The sequence below is a fragment of the Callithrix jacchus genome, chromosome 5 (assembly GCF_049354715.1).
Source record: "Callithrix jacchus isolate 240 chromosome 5, calJac240_pri, whole genome shotgun sequence".
Lineage (NCBI taxonomy): Eukaryota > Metazoa > Chordata > Mammalia > Primates > Cebidae > Callithrix > Callithrix jacchus.
The window spans coordinates 41,099,621-41,116,939 of NC_133506.1; the positions used below are offsets into that span (position 1 = coordinate 41,099,621).

At 44.9% G+C, this 17,319-nt stretch overlaps 3 protein-coding genes across 4 annotated transcripts in view; all 3 read left to right on the plus strand.

The window, feature by feature from the left end:
* The window catches only part of SNX21 (sorting nexin family member 21), a 45,707-nt gene that overhangs the window by 23,559 nt on the left and 4,829 nt on the right, over nt 1-17,319 (plus strand). The window lies entirely within an intron of this gene.
* ZSWIM1 (zinc finger SWIM-type containing 1) overlaps nt 1-17,319 on the plus strand; it is a 45,384-nt gene that overhangs the window by 23,236 nt on the left and 4,829 nt on the right. The window lies entirely within an intron of this gene.
* ZSWIM3 (zinc finger SWIM-type containing 3) lies at nt 2-17,171 on the plus strand. Its single transcript, XM_002747600.7, has 2 exons — nt 2-367; nt 14,752-17,171. The coding sequence occupies exons 1-2, from the start codon at nt 213-215 to the stop codon at nt 16,685-16,687; spliced, it is 2,091 nt and encodes a 696-aa protein (XP_002747646.3). The 5' UTR covers nt 2-212; the 3' UTR covers nt 16,688-17,171.

The window sequence follows — 17,319 nt, forward strand, 5'->3', positions numbered from 1 at the left end:
TGTCTGATAGCAAAGACACCCCCTTCCTCTTGTAATGCGGTCAGTTCTAGGACTCCTCCTGAGTTCCAGAATAGGTCACCCAGTTGGGGCGGACCCTTAAGGCGTTCTGGGCCCACGACAACCTGTAAACCCTCATAGTGTGACCTTTGACCCCTGGTGTGATCTTGGGCCCGGGCTGGGACCAACCCTTAGTGTGGGTTGTGGGGGCGGCCATGGAGCTGGGCAGCTGCTTCAAGACCTATGAGGACTTCAAGGAGTGCTTCAGTGCCTACAAAAGGGAGAACAGGTGCTCCTTCATTCTCAGGGACTGCGTTTCCGTCCGCTTCCACAACCTCAACCATGGCACCTCCATCCGCGAGGACGTCCTGTAAGGGCGGGCGGGGCGGGGTGGGGCGGGGCAGGAGGGTGGGAAGGAGGCTGGACCTCCGGAGGGCTGCCTGGAGGAGGAGGGGATGCGTTGGCAGGCATTGGTCTGCGTGGCCATTTATTCAACAGACACTCACTGAACACCTGCTGTGTGCCTTGTGAAGCGAGCTAAGCCTCCACGGCAATCGCTTTTTGACCACCCACTTCACTTTCACTCCATTCACAGGCTTTTCTGGAATTTATCACTGCAGTTTCTCCCATATTGTTTTGAGAAGCTGCAGTAACCCAAACACAAAGTATGGCCTTCATAAACGGATAAAAACACCTTGGCGATAATTTCCTTCTTCAGTCTCCTCTTTACTAAACAGTCACATGGGCATTTGAATGTTCGTTCATTCATTCATTCATTCAGTTTTTAGTTCTTATATATTTTTTGAAACAGGGTCTCTGTCCCCCACACTAGAGTGCAGTGGCACAATCATAGCTCACTGAAGCCTTCAACCGCTGGGCTCAAGCGATCCTCCCACCTCAGCCTCCCAAGTAGTGGGACTAGAGGCGCGTGCCACCAGGCCTGGCTAATTTTTTTTTATTTTTATAGAGACTGGGTCTTGTTACGTTGGCCGGGCTGTTCCCAAACTCCTGGACTCAAGCGATCTTTCAGCATCTCAAAGTATTGGGATTACAGGCATGAGCCACCACACTGGCCTATTCATTCATTTTGTAAATGGTTTTTGAGTTCCTTATATTAACCGTTTTTCAAACACTTTCCATGTGCCAGGCAGTGTTCTCTGCTTTATGCATGCTTTACCCTGCAGGGCTTTTTTTCAGAATTGTGGATGTTATTTTTTCCCATTTGACAGATGAGAAGTCAGGCTTAGAGGTTAAGACAGAGGTTGAAAACTCAAATGCCTTCAGGGTTTAGGTGAAACTGCCTATATAAGAAAATTTTAACTTTGAACTTTAAGAAAAAGAATGATGAAATAGTAACCAACACCAGGTCTTTGTGCTAGGGACGACAGAAGTGTGAATTGGGCAAAATGAAGAGCAGATGCCATCTAATCAGCTCCAGCTGATTGTTGCCATGTGAAAATAAAGATCTAGTGTTGCCAGAATTTTGGTCAAGAGTTGTCAGAAATCCATACTTTATGTGGATTTTTCCATTAAAAAAAATTGAATATCGCTGGGTGTGGTGGCTGACGCCTGTAATCCTAGCACTTTGGGAGGTGGGAATATCACGAGGTCAGGAATTCGAGACCAGTCTGACCAATATGGTGAAACCCCATCTCTAAAAAAAAAAATAAGTAAAAAAATAAAAATGGATCCTTCTGAACCACAGTTCTTAAGTTTAAAAAAAAAAGAAAATAAATAAAAATTGGATATCTATTCAAATTTTAACTCAGAGCATGTGGGCCAACTCAGAGTTACAGCATACCTGAGTTTGAGACTTGGATTGAGATGCTTGGCTAAAGCTCCTCAATTAGAGAGCCAGGCTATATTCTTTCCACTATTCTGAAGTCCAGTGCTATGCTGGGTATAGATGACATAAAGATGAATAAGTGCTCAAACTCTCCCCAGAGAGCTAGGATAAACTTGAACTCAAGCAAATTTGCATGTGATAAATGCTTTAAAAGGAATGAGCGAAAAGAAAAAAAAAAAAAGGGCCGGGCACGGTGGCTTACCCCTATAATCCCAGCACTTTGGGAGGCCAAGGTGGGTGGATCACGAAGTCAGGAGTTCGAGACCAGCCTGGCCAATATGGTGAAACCCCATCTTTACTTAAAAAAAAAAAAGAAAAAAATAGCACGCGTGTTGGCATGTGCCGGCATTCCCAGCTACTCAGGAGGCTGAGGCAGGAGAATCGCTTGAAACTGGGAGGTGGAGGTTGCAGTGAGCCGAGATCACACCACTGCACTCCAGCCTGGGTGACAGAGTGAGACTCCATCTCAAAAAAAAAAGAAAGAAAGAAAAAAGAGGAAATATACAGAGAAAGAAGTGACAAATGCCTGGGAGGTGGGGAAAGTCTTCTCACTGGAATTAATGGTTTCTCTGGGCTGTAAATGCATGTAGAATGCTAGAGTAGAATTGTGGTTAATTACTGAGTAGCATGGAGACATTTGACCAGAAGTTGCTGTGCAGAAGGACCTGCAGGAACAAAGACAAAGATAGATGAAAGAAAGTGGCATGTTAGAGAAACAGTGAGGGATCCCATGTTTGGCAGGAGGTGTAGTCTAGGGGTCTTCAGATACCATTGTGAGGTGTTTGGACCTTGTCCTTTATGGGTAGGATCTTGCTAAGTAATGAGAGGAATACAAAAAAAAAAAATCACAATTGCTCCCAAACACCCTTCAGGAAGACCATCCCCAGTGTCTAGGCACAGTGTGATCCATAGCAGACATTAAATAATTATTGAATGAGTGAGTTATTAAGTACTAACAGTGTGATTCAGGGAAACAGGTGCTGCAGGAACTCAGAAAAGTTGCTGCAAGCTAGAGATGTAAGAGTGAAAGGGAGGCTTGAGCTGGGTCCCCAAAGATGGAGAGCTGTCGAAAGGTGTACTGGTTTTCTATTTGCTGCTCTAGCAAATTATGAGTTTTTAGTGGTGCAAAGCAACACAAATTTATTATCTTAGAGTTTTTTAGGTTAGAAGTCAGACACAGGACTTACCAGGCTAAATCAGGATGTCTGCAGGGCTGCACTTCTTTCTGGAGTCCCTGGGGAAGAATCCCTTTCCTTTCCTTTGCCACCTCCTAGAGGCTGTCCAACACACCTTGGCTCATGGCACCCTTCCTCCATCTTCAAAGGCAGCAGTAGCAGGTTGAGTCATCACATCACTCTGACCTTACTTCTGTCATCATGTCTCTGACTCCCTCTTTTGCCTCCCTCTTCCACTTTTAAGGATCCTCATGATTATATTAGGCCCACCCAGATAATCCCAGATAATTTTCCTATTTTCAAGTCAGCTGATAGCAACCTTAATTCTATCTGCAACTTAATTCTCCTTTGCTATGTAACCTAACATATTCACAGATTCTAGGATTACAAGGGCATCTACAAGGGAACATTCTGCCTGCCACAAGAAGATTAATATCCTGGAGGGAAAAATGGTGTGAGTTAGTGCAGATATAAACATGATGTGCTTCTATTAGAAAACAGCGATGGGCCAGGCACCGTGGCTCATACCTGTAATCCTAATACTTTGGGAGGCTGAGACAGGAAGATTGCTTGAAACCAAGAGTTCAAGACTAGCCTGGGCAACAAAATGAGATCCCTGTCTCCACAAAAAAAAATTTAAAAATTAGGAGCCAGGCATGGTGGCTCACACCTATAATCCCAGCACTTTGGTAGGCTAAGGCAGACAGATGACTTGAGGCCAGCCTGGGCAATATGCCAAAACCCCATCTCTACAAAAAATACAAAAAGTAGCTAGGCATAGTGGTGTGTGCCTGTAGTACCCGCTCCTCTGGAAGCTGAGGCAGGGGGATTGCTTGAGTCCAGGAGTTGCAGGTTGCGGTGAGCTATGATGACACTACTGTACACTGTACTCTAGCCTGAGCAACAGAGTAAGACCCTGTCTCAAAAAGAAAAAAAGGGGGGTGCAAGCAGTGATGTATGTTTGCATGTATCTACAAAAGACATGAGGAGACACCTGCTTAGCTAGAAGGAAGGATTTGTGCTGGAGCAGCAGGAAAGGAAATTGCAAGATTGATAATCAGAGTGGTGGGTTGGGGTTTGTTTTGTTTGTTTTAGGAGACAAGGTCTTGCTCTACTGCCCAGACTAAAGTACAGTGGGAAGATTATAGTTCACCATAACCTTGAAATCCTTACCTCAAGTAATCGTCCTACCTCAGCCTCCCAGGTTGCTAGGACTACAGGCATGTACCCTCATGCCAGGCTAATTTTTTAAAAAAAACTTTGTTAGAGATAGGATCTTGCTATGTTGCCCAGGCTGATTTCAAACTCCTGGTCTCAAGCTATTCTCCTGCTTGGCCTCCCAAAGTACTGGGATTATAGATGTGAGCCACCATGCTGGACCTATTTTTGTTTTTGAAGGGGAACAATTTTAAAAGTGTTTTTGGGCCAGGTGCAATTCAAACACTTGAACCCAGGAGGCAGAGGTTGCAGTGAGCCAAGATCATGCCACCGCACTCCGGCCTGGGTGACACAGCGAGACTTTGTCTCAAAATAAAATAAATACATAAAGAGTGTGTGTGTTTTTGAGTGATTAACATAATCAAATTGTTTTTCAAACAGTACAGAAGGGACTAAAAGGGTCACTTCCACTGCATTTTTAAAATCTATTTATTTCATTTTTATTCATTTATTTATTTATTTGTTTTGAGATGGAGTCTTCCTCTGTCACTCAGGCTGGAGTGCAGTGGCGCAATCTCAGCTCACTGCAACCTCTGCCTCCCGGGTTCAAGTGATTCTCCTGCCTCAGTCTCCCAAGAAGGTGGGACCATAGGCTTGCACCACCATGCCTGGCTGTTACATTTTTAGGAGAGGCAGGGTTTTGCCATGTTGGTTAGGCTGGTGTCAAACTCCTGACCTCAAGTGATCTACCCATATCGGCCTCCCAAAGGGCTAGGATTACAGCTGGGAGCCACTGCACCCAGCCTATTTATTTATTTATTTATTTTTCATAGAGACGAGGTCTCACTATGTTGCCCAAGCTGATACTGAACTCCTAGGCCCAAGTGATTCTCCCTCCTCCATCTCCCAAAGTTCTAGGATTACAGGCATGAGCCGCTGTGCCCAGTCCACTGCATTACGTAGAGGCAATCAGAGTTACCTTCCTGAGAGACACTGAGGCTGAACAAACATGTCTTGTATATGCATATGCATCTTTTTGTTGTTTTAACACAGTGGCAGCATACTATTTAGACATAGCCTTCTGCACCTGGCTTTTCTGACTTATCAATATATCTTGGAAATTATTTCACTCTATGGGCAGTTTCATTGATTTTATTTTCGTGGTTTCCTTGATTCTTTTTTTCAGTTGTTTGTTTCAGTTACTGAAAATTTGCTTCATGCTAGTGTCTGGAGATACGTTGTTGAAAAAGATAAATTGAATCTCTACTCTTGTGGAGATAAATACTAATATATAATCACAGAAATAATAACTTCTTTAAAGTGGTAGTAGAGCTCCAAAGGACAAACCCGGGGTGCTGTGTGGAGGGGTGATGGTGACACTTACTCTGGTTGTCAGGCAAGGGTAGGGGTGCTGGTTGACACCCTAAACCAATGCAGGCTCTTGCTCAGAAAAAAACTGTCAGCCCTGAGATTTTGCAGCTACTTTACAAAGCACATTCACCTTTATTACCTGACCAGGTTCTCTGAATAGCTTTGTCCAAGAGGCAAATTTTGTTGTTCCCATTAAATTAGTTAATACATGTAAAGTGCTTAAAACAGTGCCTTGCAGATAACAAATAGTCCATAAGTAGTATATTATTTTGCAGATGGAGAGACAGAGTCAGGAGAAGTCAAACATTAAGAGACAAATAGTGTAGGGCCAGGCGTGGTGGCTCATGCCTGTAATCCCAGCAATTTGGGAGGCCAGGGAAGACTGATCACCAGAGGTCAGGAGTTCGAGACCAGACAGGCCAACATGGTGAAACCCTGTCTCTACTAAAAGTACAAAAATTAGCCAGGCATGGTGGTGTGCACCTGTAATCTGAGATACTTGGGAAGCTGAGGCAGGAGAATCACTTGAACCCAGGAAGGGGAGATTACAGTGAGCTAACACCACTGCACACCAGCCTGAGCAACAGAGCAAGACTCTGTCTCAAAACAACAATGAAAAGAACTGAAGATTAGACCTAGCCTATTTCCTGACGGAGCTCTTGACTGTTGTACTTAGCCACTGGGCTCTAATAGCTTTCTAATGTCACTTGTTAATTTTTCCCTTAACAAACTTGTAGTAAGAGGCTGAGTGTTTACCATGGGCCAGGAGTACAAAGATGAATAAATTGTAGGCTCCACCCCTGAGGACAACAGTGGACTGAGATAGCTTAGGAAGTGGTGAATTCATGAGCAGCACAGGTCTTTAGCAGAGACAAGTTGACTGCGGTTGTGATGTTATAAGGACATTCTTGGATCATTTATTGCACACTGGCTCTGTGTAGAGCTCAGTGTCTTCGGCTTTTTGAGTGATATGGGGATGTCTTGGAGGACTGGAGGATAGGTGGGGTAAATGTTTTTAGGCCGTAATTTAGTACATGTTTCTGCAGCCAAATACACATACTACTGGGTGGTCGGCTGAGATGATATTAAGCAAAGTGAAGCAAGTGACCTAATTTAAAGAAAACCATTTGCAGATGGATGTGGTGGCTCATGCCTGTAATCCCAGGAGTTGGAGACCAGCCTGGCCAACATGGTGAAACCATCTCTACTAGAAATACACAAATTAGCTGGGTGTGATGGTGGACCTCTGTAATCCCAGCTACTCGGGGCTGAGGCAGGAGGATCCCTTGAACTCAGCGGAGGTTGCAGTGAGCTAAGATTGCGCCATTGCACTCCAGCTTGGGTGATAGAGCAAGACTCCATCTCAAAAAAAAAAATTGAAAATAATAGTGCAAGTATTATATGGGTGGTTAGGCAGATGTAAATGTTATTGGCAATTCTTTTTCTAGAAAAGCTGGCCTAACAGTTAAAAGGAAGAGCTCTGGATTAAAAGAGACTGCCTTTGCTCTTGATCTTGGGCAAAACTTAACCTCCTGACACAGTTTCATCATTTAAAAAATGAGAAGGATGTGGCGATAAGAAAATTCAGGCTAAGGGCAGTGGCTCACAGGCCTGTGATCCCAGCACTTGGGAGACCAAGGTGGAAGGATTGCTTGAGCCCAGGAGTTCGAGACCAGCCTGGGCAACATGGCGAGACCCCACTTCTACAAAAAATAAAATAAATTAAACTGGTTGTGGTGGCATGTTCTTGTGGTCCCAGCTACTCAGGAGGCTGAGGCTGGAGGATCACTTGAGCCCAGGAGTTTGGAGCCATGTTTTCACCGCTGCACTCTAACCTGTGCAGCAGAGCCAGACCCTGCCTCAAAAATGGGTGGGGGGAGAGAGAAAGAAAGAAAAAAGAAAAGGAAAATGCATGTAACAGCTGAAACAGTGCTCAGTAAATGTTTACTGAAGCTGTAACTATAGCATATAATAGAAAGTAGTCGTTATTTAAAAGAGAGTCAAAGAAATGTGCTCTGGATATTACCACCAAATGACCAAAAGTTCATATCAAAAATAAAATCAGATCAAGTTAGAAAAATTTTTATTATGCACACAAAAGAACAGTTGGAGATTGGTAAGCTCCAGTCACAGTAGAGAGGGCAGTGTTAATAAAGCCTAAAGGAGGAGGTATTTTGACCTTTTTTGTGATTGGCTGTTATACATTAACATCTGTTTACAGCCAGGAGAGCTCTTCACACTGTTTTGTCTATAACTGATCCCTTTAATGTTACTGAATCATGCTGACAAGGATGTAAAGCTTTGTGTTTTGTTTACAACTGATTAGAGCTAGCATTTCAGGGACTCAGAATATCTTAAATTCTGGCTAGTGGCTGTGGACAGTTGGCCCTGGAATATATCTAAATGTGGCCTTCATTTTCATTTTTCTTGAACAGCGCTATCAGCTGGGAAGAGTCTGTGACTTTATGCTCAGTTTCCCGCATCACATTTTTATATCAATTGCTTTTCTTTTTGTTATACCATTTAGGGGATTGATGTTTCTTTTCTTTTCTTTTCTTTTTTTGAGACGGAGTTTCGCTGTTGTTATCCAGACAGGAGTGCAATGGCACGAAACTATGAAGAACTCAGGTGTCATTCTCCATTGCTGTTTGGGTTAACAGCCTCCATTTGTAAACACTTTGTGGGAGCTCATTCCCTTCTGTGCTAGGAACTTGACAGGCATTGTCTCATTTAATCCTACTGCGCCTTAGGCAGGACCCTTATTATCAGGGTTTTCATTATCCAAGTATCCATAGTCACAAGGCTATATAGAAAAGCAAAAGTCATCACACAAAAATCTTGCTAACTACTTATAAAATTAGTCACTACTTAACCATCCCTCTGCTTATCCCTGCCAGTCCCATTAACATGTTTGGTAGTCAATTTCCGGCTGATGAAGAAATTCCATAGGCATCAAGGTAATGCAAAGGCAAATAAAACTGACCGCAGACTGAAATGTCACGGCTCTCAAAAGTTGCAGGACTAGGCGAAATCCCTGAAAGTGATGATACAAACTTTCAGCTTTATACCAGTTAACAAAGGAAGAAGGGAAATCAACAAGGACAATGAGATGATAGAAACTTGAAAAGCAGAGGATTTGCCTAGCAAAAAATTAAATTAAGCCATTGGGAAACTTAGTAAACCTCAGAAATATTTTCACAAAACCATCCTTTGTATGTTGCAAAAGTGAGACAGGAAATGAAGTATGGTCTTTGGGAATTTTTTTTTTTTTTGGGGGGGCGGAGTCTCGCTCTCTTACCCAGGCTGGAGGGCAGTGGCACAGTCTCAGCTCACTGCAACCTCAGCCTCCTGAGTAGCTGAGATTACAGTATGTGCCACCGCATCCAGATAATTTTTGTATTTTTAGTAGAGACGGGGTTTCACCATGCTGTCCTATGTAACCCCAGCTACTTGGGAAGCTGAGGCAGGAGAATCACTTGAACCTGGGAGGCAGGGGTGGCTGTGAGCCGAGATCATGCCACTGCACTTCAGCCTGGGCAACAAGAGCAAAACGCTGTCTCAAAAAAAAAAAGAAAAGAAATGTTTCTGGGTATGTTTTTGGCTGCAATTAGCTGAAAACCCTGACTCAAAATGGCTTATAAATTGCAGATACTTGGAAGCCCAGAGGTGGGCCTCCAAAGGTCATTGTCTCAATGGCCTGGACTCTGCATCTTTCCACTCTGCCATGTTCAGGTCTCAGTTTTGTCCTTAGGAAGGCTCCCCACATGGCACAAATGCAGGAGTCACATCCAGAAGAAAAAGCCTTTCTTGCTGGGGCACGGTGGCTCACACCCGTAATCCCAGCATTTTGGGAGGCCAAAGTGGGTAGATCATGAGGTCAGGAGTTCGAGACCAGCCTGGCCAACACGGTGAAACCCCGCCTCTACTAAAAATACAAAAATTAGCTGGGCCTGGTGGCATGTGCCTGTAGTCCCAGCTACTCAGGAGGCTGAGGCAGGAGAATCGCTTGAACCCTGGAGGCGGAGATTGCAGTGAGCTGAGATTGCACCACTGCACTCCAGCCTGGGCAACATAGTGAGACTTGGTCTCAAAAAAAAAAAAAAAAAAAGCCTTCCTTGATTTCCTGCCAATTGCCTATCAAGTTTCTTTGCCCAGAATTGGGCCAATATCCATGCCCATTCCTAATAAGATTACCTTAATTGGCTTAGACTAGCCCTGAAGCACTTAGCTGTGTGGGGGAGGAACAATAACTGAAGAAAATAGGAAGGAAGGGACAGAGGATGTTGAGTTGGCAACCAACAATTTCTGTCATAGCCTTTTAAATTAATTCACCTTAAGTGGTACTGATTATTCATATTGTTATTCCATATATACATAGATAAGAAATTAGGGGCTTACAGGAAGTGAAGTAACTTGTCCAAGGTCATACAGCTAAGTGGAATTTCTTTTGTTTTTTTTCTTTAACCTTTTTGAGACAGTCTCACTCTGTCGCCCAGGCTGGAGTGCAGTAAGTAGCATGATCTTGACTCACTGCAACCTCTGCCTCCCCTGGGTTCAAGTGATTCTCCTGCCTCAGCCACCCAAGTAGCTGGGATGACAGGTGTGCACCACCATGCCCGACTAATTTTTTGTATTCTGAGTAGAGACGGGGTTTCTCCCTGTTGGCCAGGCTGGTCTTGAACTCTTGGCTTCAAGTGATCCACCCGCCTCTGCCTCCCAAAATGCTGGGATTACAGGTGTGAGCCACAGCGCCCAGCTACTAGAATTCATGATGCAAACTACTCTTGTTTGCATCATGAATTCCAAACGTAATGGGCACTAAGTCAAAGTTATTTTTTTCTGTTTCCCTTAATCTTCTATTGAAATATAACATGCATTGAAGCACAGAAATCTCTGGAAAGAATTCATCGAGCACCATAGTTTTATTCATCTGAACTTATTTCTGTTTCCCTGGTAAAGGCATAAACTCCCTTCAAGGTGGGGACAAGATGTTGTTATATTTTTCTGAATCTCCTTTAGTGCTTATATATAAGAGCGCTTAACCAGAATCTGGAAGGAGTCAGCCAGTCTTGCTTCCTTCCAACCTACTCTATAGGTGTTGTGTTTTTCTGTTGTAACTACAGAGGTAAAGGAGCCAGTGGTGTCCCCAGTGTCTGGCACTGTGCCTGGCACATGCCAGATGCTCTGTGAATGTCACCTGTATGAATGACTGAGGCATAAAAGGTTCTTTCTATAACATAAGCAGTATAGTAGGAAGATCAATTCTAAGAATTCTCTTAGAAGACTTGGCTTCTAGTCCTAACACTATTACTCTTACCAACTACAACTTTGGACAAGTCATTTGTTTAATTTCAAACATTTACTGAGTTCTTTATACCAAACACTATATGAGTTGTTCAAAAGGCTACAGATGGATAGTCTCTACTCTCAAAGTCTAGTCAGGGAAGAGATTACACAGGAGTGAAACCCCATCTCTACTAAAAAAAAAAAAAAAAAAAGAAAAAAATTATCCAGCCATGGTGGTAGGCACCTGTAATCCCAGCTACTCAGGAGGCTGAGGCAGGAGAATGGCTTGAACCCGGGAGGCACAGGTTGCAGTGAGACATCACATCACTTGCACTCCAGCCTAGGCGACAGAGCAAATCTCTGTCTCAAAAAAATAAAAAAGAACAGTATATTTAGAGACCCTTAAGAAAGTTTTGAACCCAACCAATGTGTTGGGAGTCAAGATGAGGAGGGTGAAAATGGGAATTCAGAGAAAGGAGAAATATTTTGAAGGAAGACAGGCAGCATAATGGTTAATGAGTCAGACTGCAGACAAGCAAAAAGTACAAATCCCACATCCCCAGGTCTTAGCTGGAGGATTAAATCCCAGATTCTCATCCTTGAGAACCTCTTTAAGCTTATTTTCCTATCTGTAAAATTAGATGATAATAGAATCCTTTTCCTTGTATAAAATGATGCACATTAGGGGCTTAATATAGCCTGATATATAATAAATTCTCAATACACATAGCAGTGGAAGGGAAGAATTAAAAGACTTGTTAACATACTGTATGTAGGTGAGAAAGAAGAAACATAAAGAACATCCAGTTTCCCACCCTGGGAGGGGCAGACATAAATGGAGCCAGGAATGGCACAAAGAGCTTTGTGGTTGGCACTCACTAGTGTCTTTCTTTGGAATAGCTCAACAAATGTTCACTAAGTGCACATAAAGTCAATATAACTTGATGAGCTAGAGCTAGGCTAAGATGTTGAGTCAGCAGAAGGGTAGTGCCCAATTAAAGGCTGGAGGAAGACTTCCTAGAAAAGATAATGGGTGCATGTAGTCCTGAAGGATGAGCAAGCTTTGAGAGGAGGGAAGGTAGGAAAGGAATTACAGACAAAGGGGCAAACATGCACAAAGGTAAGACAGAGCATGGTGAATACACAGAGTTGTAGGCATTTCTAGGACACAAAAAGCAAGGTGATGGAAACAAGGCTGGAGAGACAGGCAGAGATAGTAAGGCCCTGGCTGGCCTTACTATACTACTGGAATTCTCCAGCCCTTCCTGGCCCAGAGCTAGAGCTGGCACTACCCCCACATTGGGCACATACACTCTCAGCCCCAAGCCCCTCCACCCTGCTACTGTGAGACTCACACATCCTGTTTTCCTAAGCTTGCCCCACAAGGTGAGCAAACTGGACCAACTGGATTAGAGTATTTGGAAAAGTGCAGGTGGGGCTTCTAGGCTATGCCACATCAGGCCAGGGGCTGAGATTGTTTTCCCCTCCCCTGGTTTTTGGGCTGGGGCACTCCCTGAGGAGGCATGGGTGTGACCCTTCCCACCCACTGGTGGTCCATGATTCATTCATCCAGTACATCATCCATAAGCACCTGCTGAAGGCATAGCATTGTGTTAGATGCTTGGACTACCCTGAGGAATAACAGTGTTGACACTTGAGGACATCCCCATCCAACTGAAAAGCCACTGGATAAACATCTAAGAAAATGTCACAAGGCATAAAAGCTGTGATAATAACAGCTAACTTGTATTTAGCATAAACAAAAGGCTGAGCCAATCTCTGGACTAAATGTTTTGCCTGTGGCTCATTTAATCTTAATAACCCTAATGAGATTATCTCACTTTATCATGAGGACACAGAGAGGTGATTGACTTGCCTAAGGTTGAACAGCTTATGAGTAGTAGGGCCAACATTCAAATTTAGTCAGCCTCCAGTGACCCCTCTTTAGCCACTAGGTATAGTGCCACCCAGAGAATCTGCTAACCCTTATATATAGTATTTATATACTATGAATTCAGAGGCAGGAGCAATTACTATGACTTGAGGGTATCCACAAAGACTTTCTAAGAAGGGGGACCTGATTTGGGCCTTGAAACTGGCTGAATAGAGATAGGTAAAGAACAGATACTCAATTTAACTGACCCTCTCTTTTGAATTATCACTTTCAGCCTAGAATGACAAAGCTAGAAAAGACTGTAAATATCATCTAGCCCAGCGGTTATCAAATTTTCTTAGGATGTGGACATTTTTCTTTAAATGAAACATGAGCAGAAGCCAGGGGCAGTGGCTCATGCCTGTAATCACTTCTACTTGGGAGGCTAAGGTGGAGGGATTGCTTAAGCCCAGAAATTTGACCCCAGCCTGGGCAACAGCAAGACCTTGTCTCAAAAAAGAAAGGCTGAGCATGGTGCCTCAGACCTGTAATCCCAGCACTTTGGGAGGCTGAGGTGGGCAGATCACTTGAGGTCAGGGATTCGAGACCAGCCTGGCCAACATGGAGAAACCCTGTCTCTACTGAAAATATAATAATTAGCCAGGTGCAGTGCTGCAAGCCTGTAGTCCCAGCTACTCAGGAGGCTAAGGCAGGAGAATCAATGATTCTCCTGATCAAATGAATCCTGGAGGCGGAGGTTTCAGTGAGCTGAGATCCTATCACTGCATTCCAGCCTGGGTGACAAAGCGAGACTTTGTCTCAAAAAAAAAAAAAAAAAAAAAGATGAGCATTAATATTGTCTCTTCAAGAGGAGGACCAAACATACTCTAATCTCAAAAGGCCCTGAAAAGTTCAGTTGAGAACCACTGAACTAGTCCAATGTCCTTGGAACCTAACTTTTATCTTTGCTATCTCGAGAAGGAAGAGACAGTAGTAGTTCCCAAAAGACACAAATGATGGGGACATTTTAAACAGGGAGTAACCAACTGAGCATTCCGCTTATTTATTTGCCCTCATGTCCTGCCTCAGCATGAATTGTGGGCAGCTACAAATGGCAACAGAGAGAATGGAGTTGGGGCTTAGAAGTGCTGTAGAGGTATATGAAGGGAGCTGTAGTTGGAGAGGCTCTGAAAGAAAGAGCCGACTACTTTGGGACTGGAGAGTTAATGCAAATCTCTTCTTGGTTCACAGGAATTTGTTGCTGTTATTGTTTTTTCCCCCGATACAACCCTCAGGAGATCCTGAGAACACATGCCCTGATTTTTTTTTTTTTTTAATTTTTTTTTTTTTAATTAGAGACAGTCTCTCGCTGTTTTACTCAGGCTGATCTCAAGCAGTCCTCCCACCTTGGCCTCCCAAAGGGCTGGGATTACAGGGGTATGTTAGAGTACCCAGCTTTCCTTCTTTCCTTAATTCTATTAATATATAAATCCTTTACTTTTAAAAAAAAGAGATAGGGTCTTGCTCTGTTGCTTAGGCTGGAGTGCAGTGGCACAAGCATAGCTAACAGCAGCCTCAAACTCCTGAGCTCAAGCAGTCCTCCAGCCTCAGCCTCCCAAGTAGCTGGGACCACAGCTGGTAACCACTACACTTGGCCCTACGGGGTTTTTTTTCTGTTTGTTTTTTTGAGATAGGGTCTCACTCTGTTGCCTGGGCTGGATTGCAGTGGCATGAACATGGCTTACTGCAGGCTTGACCTCCCAGGCTCAAGCAATCCTCCTTCTTCAGCCTCTTGAATAGCTGGGACCACAGGAACATGCTACCACTCCTGGCTTATTTTTAATTTTTTTTGTAGATCCAGAGTGTCGCCATCTTGCCCAGGCTGGTCCCAAGCTCCTGGGATCAAGTGATCCTCCCACCTCGGCCTCCCAAAGTGCTGGGATTATAGGCATTAGCCACTGCACCCGGCCCCCTTCAGGGTCTTATCTTTATAAGAGGTTGGGGGTGGTCAGCACCTTTCTCATTGTCACCACTACCTTCCCTAGGTATGTGCAGGTGAAATTTGTCTGTATTCGGACCCAGTCAAACAGGAAGAGAACGCGGGAGGCAGATATATGCCCAGCATACTTGCTCCTAAAGTACAACGAGAGACTAGATAGACTGTTTATCAGTGAACTAAACACACAGCACATACATGGTGACTCTAAAGTGGCTAGTTCTTCAGAAGACACCATTAGCAAATCTCAAAAGACAATGTGCCTGCAGAGACTCCAGCCTGTGCAGCCCACAGCCCAAAAAGACCTTGACACTGCCGAGAAGTCCCTGGTTGAGCCATCGTTTTGCCTAGATAAGGCACAAGTGTCCTCAAAACCAGAGCAGGAAGGCATCACTCCTTCCGACCTGGCCAAGATAGCAAAAGTGATGAAGAACTTCCTTAAGGTAGATGAGGGTTCCATGGCTTCCTTCAGTGTGGGTGACAGCCAAGACCTGGACCGGCTCAGCTTCCAGAGCAGTAAGATGAGCGACCTATTCATCCGCTTCCCAGAGAATCTCTTGCTACACCGGGTGGAGAACACCCAGGGCCACATCCTCTATGCTTTCTTGGTGGAGAACAAGGAACGAGAAAGTCGAGTAGTGCACTTTGCTGTGCTCAAGGCCGAGACAGCCACCTCCGTGGCCAAGATGCTGAGCATCTTCACAGAGTTCAACTCTGATTGGCCCAAGGTCAAGGTGGTCTTTGTGGACCCTTCATTCCATCACCGGGCTATCCTGCAGGAGATCTTTCCTGCGGCCCGCATCCTCCTTTCCATCTACCACACAACCCGACTCTTAGAGAAGAAGTTGCATCGTAGCTCAGCAAATCCATCCTTTAAAAGGCTCATGAAGGAAGCCCTGCGGGAGGCCGTGTTTGTCACTTCTGAAGCCAGCCTGAAAAATCTCTGCCAGATGTCCCAGGCCCTGCTAGATGAGGATCTCTTCAACTTCCTGCAGGCACACTGGTTCACCTGTGAACTGCTGTGGTACATGCACGTTAGGAAGGGCCTGCTTGCATGTAACACCTACATGGACAGCCTAGACATTGTCACCAGCAAGGTGTCAAGCCTCTTTCGGGAACAGCAGTCCCTGCTGGACTGCATCCTCTGCTTTGTGGATTACATAGACTTCTTTAATACCAAAGGCTTGAAGAATTTGCCCACAGCTCCTCCCAAGTTAAAGAGAGCTCGGCCAGCAAGCATGCCACTGAAGTCCAAGAAGGCTTTTGTAATCTGTGGAGGGAGCCTTAACAGGCTCCCTGTAGAAGAGACCAAGCCAGACCCACAGGAGGTGCATGTGCAGCAGCAGTCACAGGTGCCGCCCTCGCAGGTTGGCATGCTAGACACCTTGCACCAGAGTGGCTCCGAACTAGCCTACAAGCTGTGCCACAATGAGTGGGAGGTGGTACAGAACTCCACCCACCTGGTGGACATGGCTGGCTCCTCCGTGGACGTTCAGCTACTAGAGGACTCTCACCAGGTTAGCAAAGATGGCTGTAGCTGCAGCTGTTCCTTTCAGCAGTGGTACCACCTGCCATGCCGACACATTTTGGCTCTGCTGCACACCAGCCAGCAGCCCGTTGGGGAAGCCATGGTGTGCCGCCGGTGGCAAAAGAAGTACCAGCACCTCCTTGGGCCCAATGGGGAGCTCCAGGATCGTGGTGCAGTCACAAACACAGGCCAGCCTGAGAAGCAAGGACGGAACGACATGATTCAGGACCTAAGCAGGGAGTTAGCAAACCTGCTCATGCAGACTGAGGGGCCAGAGCTGGAAGAACGCTACTCCACCCTGCGCAAGATTGTGGATATCTGGGCTGACCCCTCCCAGCCATCTGAGTTCCTTCAGCAGCCAGGAGACTTTAAGGACGTGGGCCACCTGCCTTTCCTCTGGGAAAAGCAAGAAGAGGAGGAGGGATTCCCTCCTACTGCAGCTGTGATGCATTATTGAAGCACTTTAGCTGAGGCATTGGACCACAAACACTTCTCCTTGGAAGTGTGAGAGTTTAAAGTGGGCAGGACATGCTAGGGGTCAGCATTTTAGCCAGTGTCTTCCTAGGTAGGGCGAGGAATATTGTTACAGTAGAGAGGAGAGGAACTCCACTGTGTGACAGTCCTTTCAATCTGCCCCTTTGCAGCCCTACCTTTGGCATTCCTTGGGAGCCTCATTCGTTGTTCAAGGCCAAAGTTATCTCTGTGCTGCAAGGTCACCCTCTTCCTCCCCCAACCCCTGAGATCAGATCTGATTTGCCCTGCAAAAAATAAATCCCTGCCTCAGAATAGGGTGAGAAAAAGTAGGTCTGGAAAAAGGGCCCGTTTTCAGGGACAAAGGGAATGAGGGTGATCTTTGGCTGTTGCTGCTCTTTGTGAAGAATCTGTTATTTGTAACTTTTTATTCATATTAAATAAAGTTGTTTTTAATAAAATCAAATAAACAAGGGAAATGTGTTCTGCTTGATGAGGGAAGGAAGAGGACTTGCATAGCAATAGGACTCGACTTTACTGTCAGGAAGTGAGTGCTCTAAGGTGGATTTATTTTAAAGAAAATTGAGGTTGGGTGCAATGGCTCATGCCTATAAAACA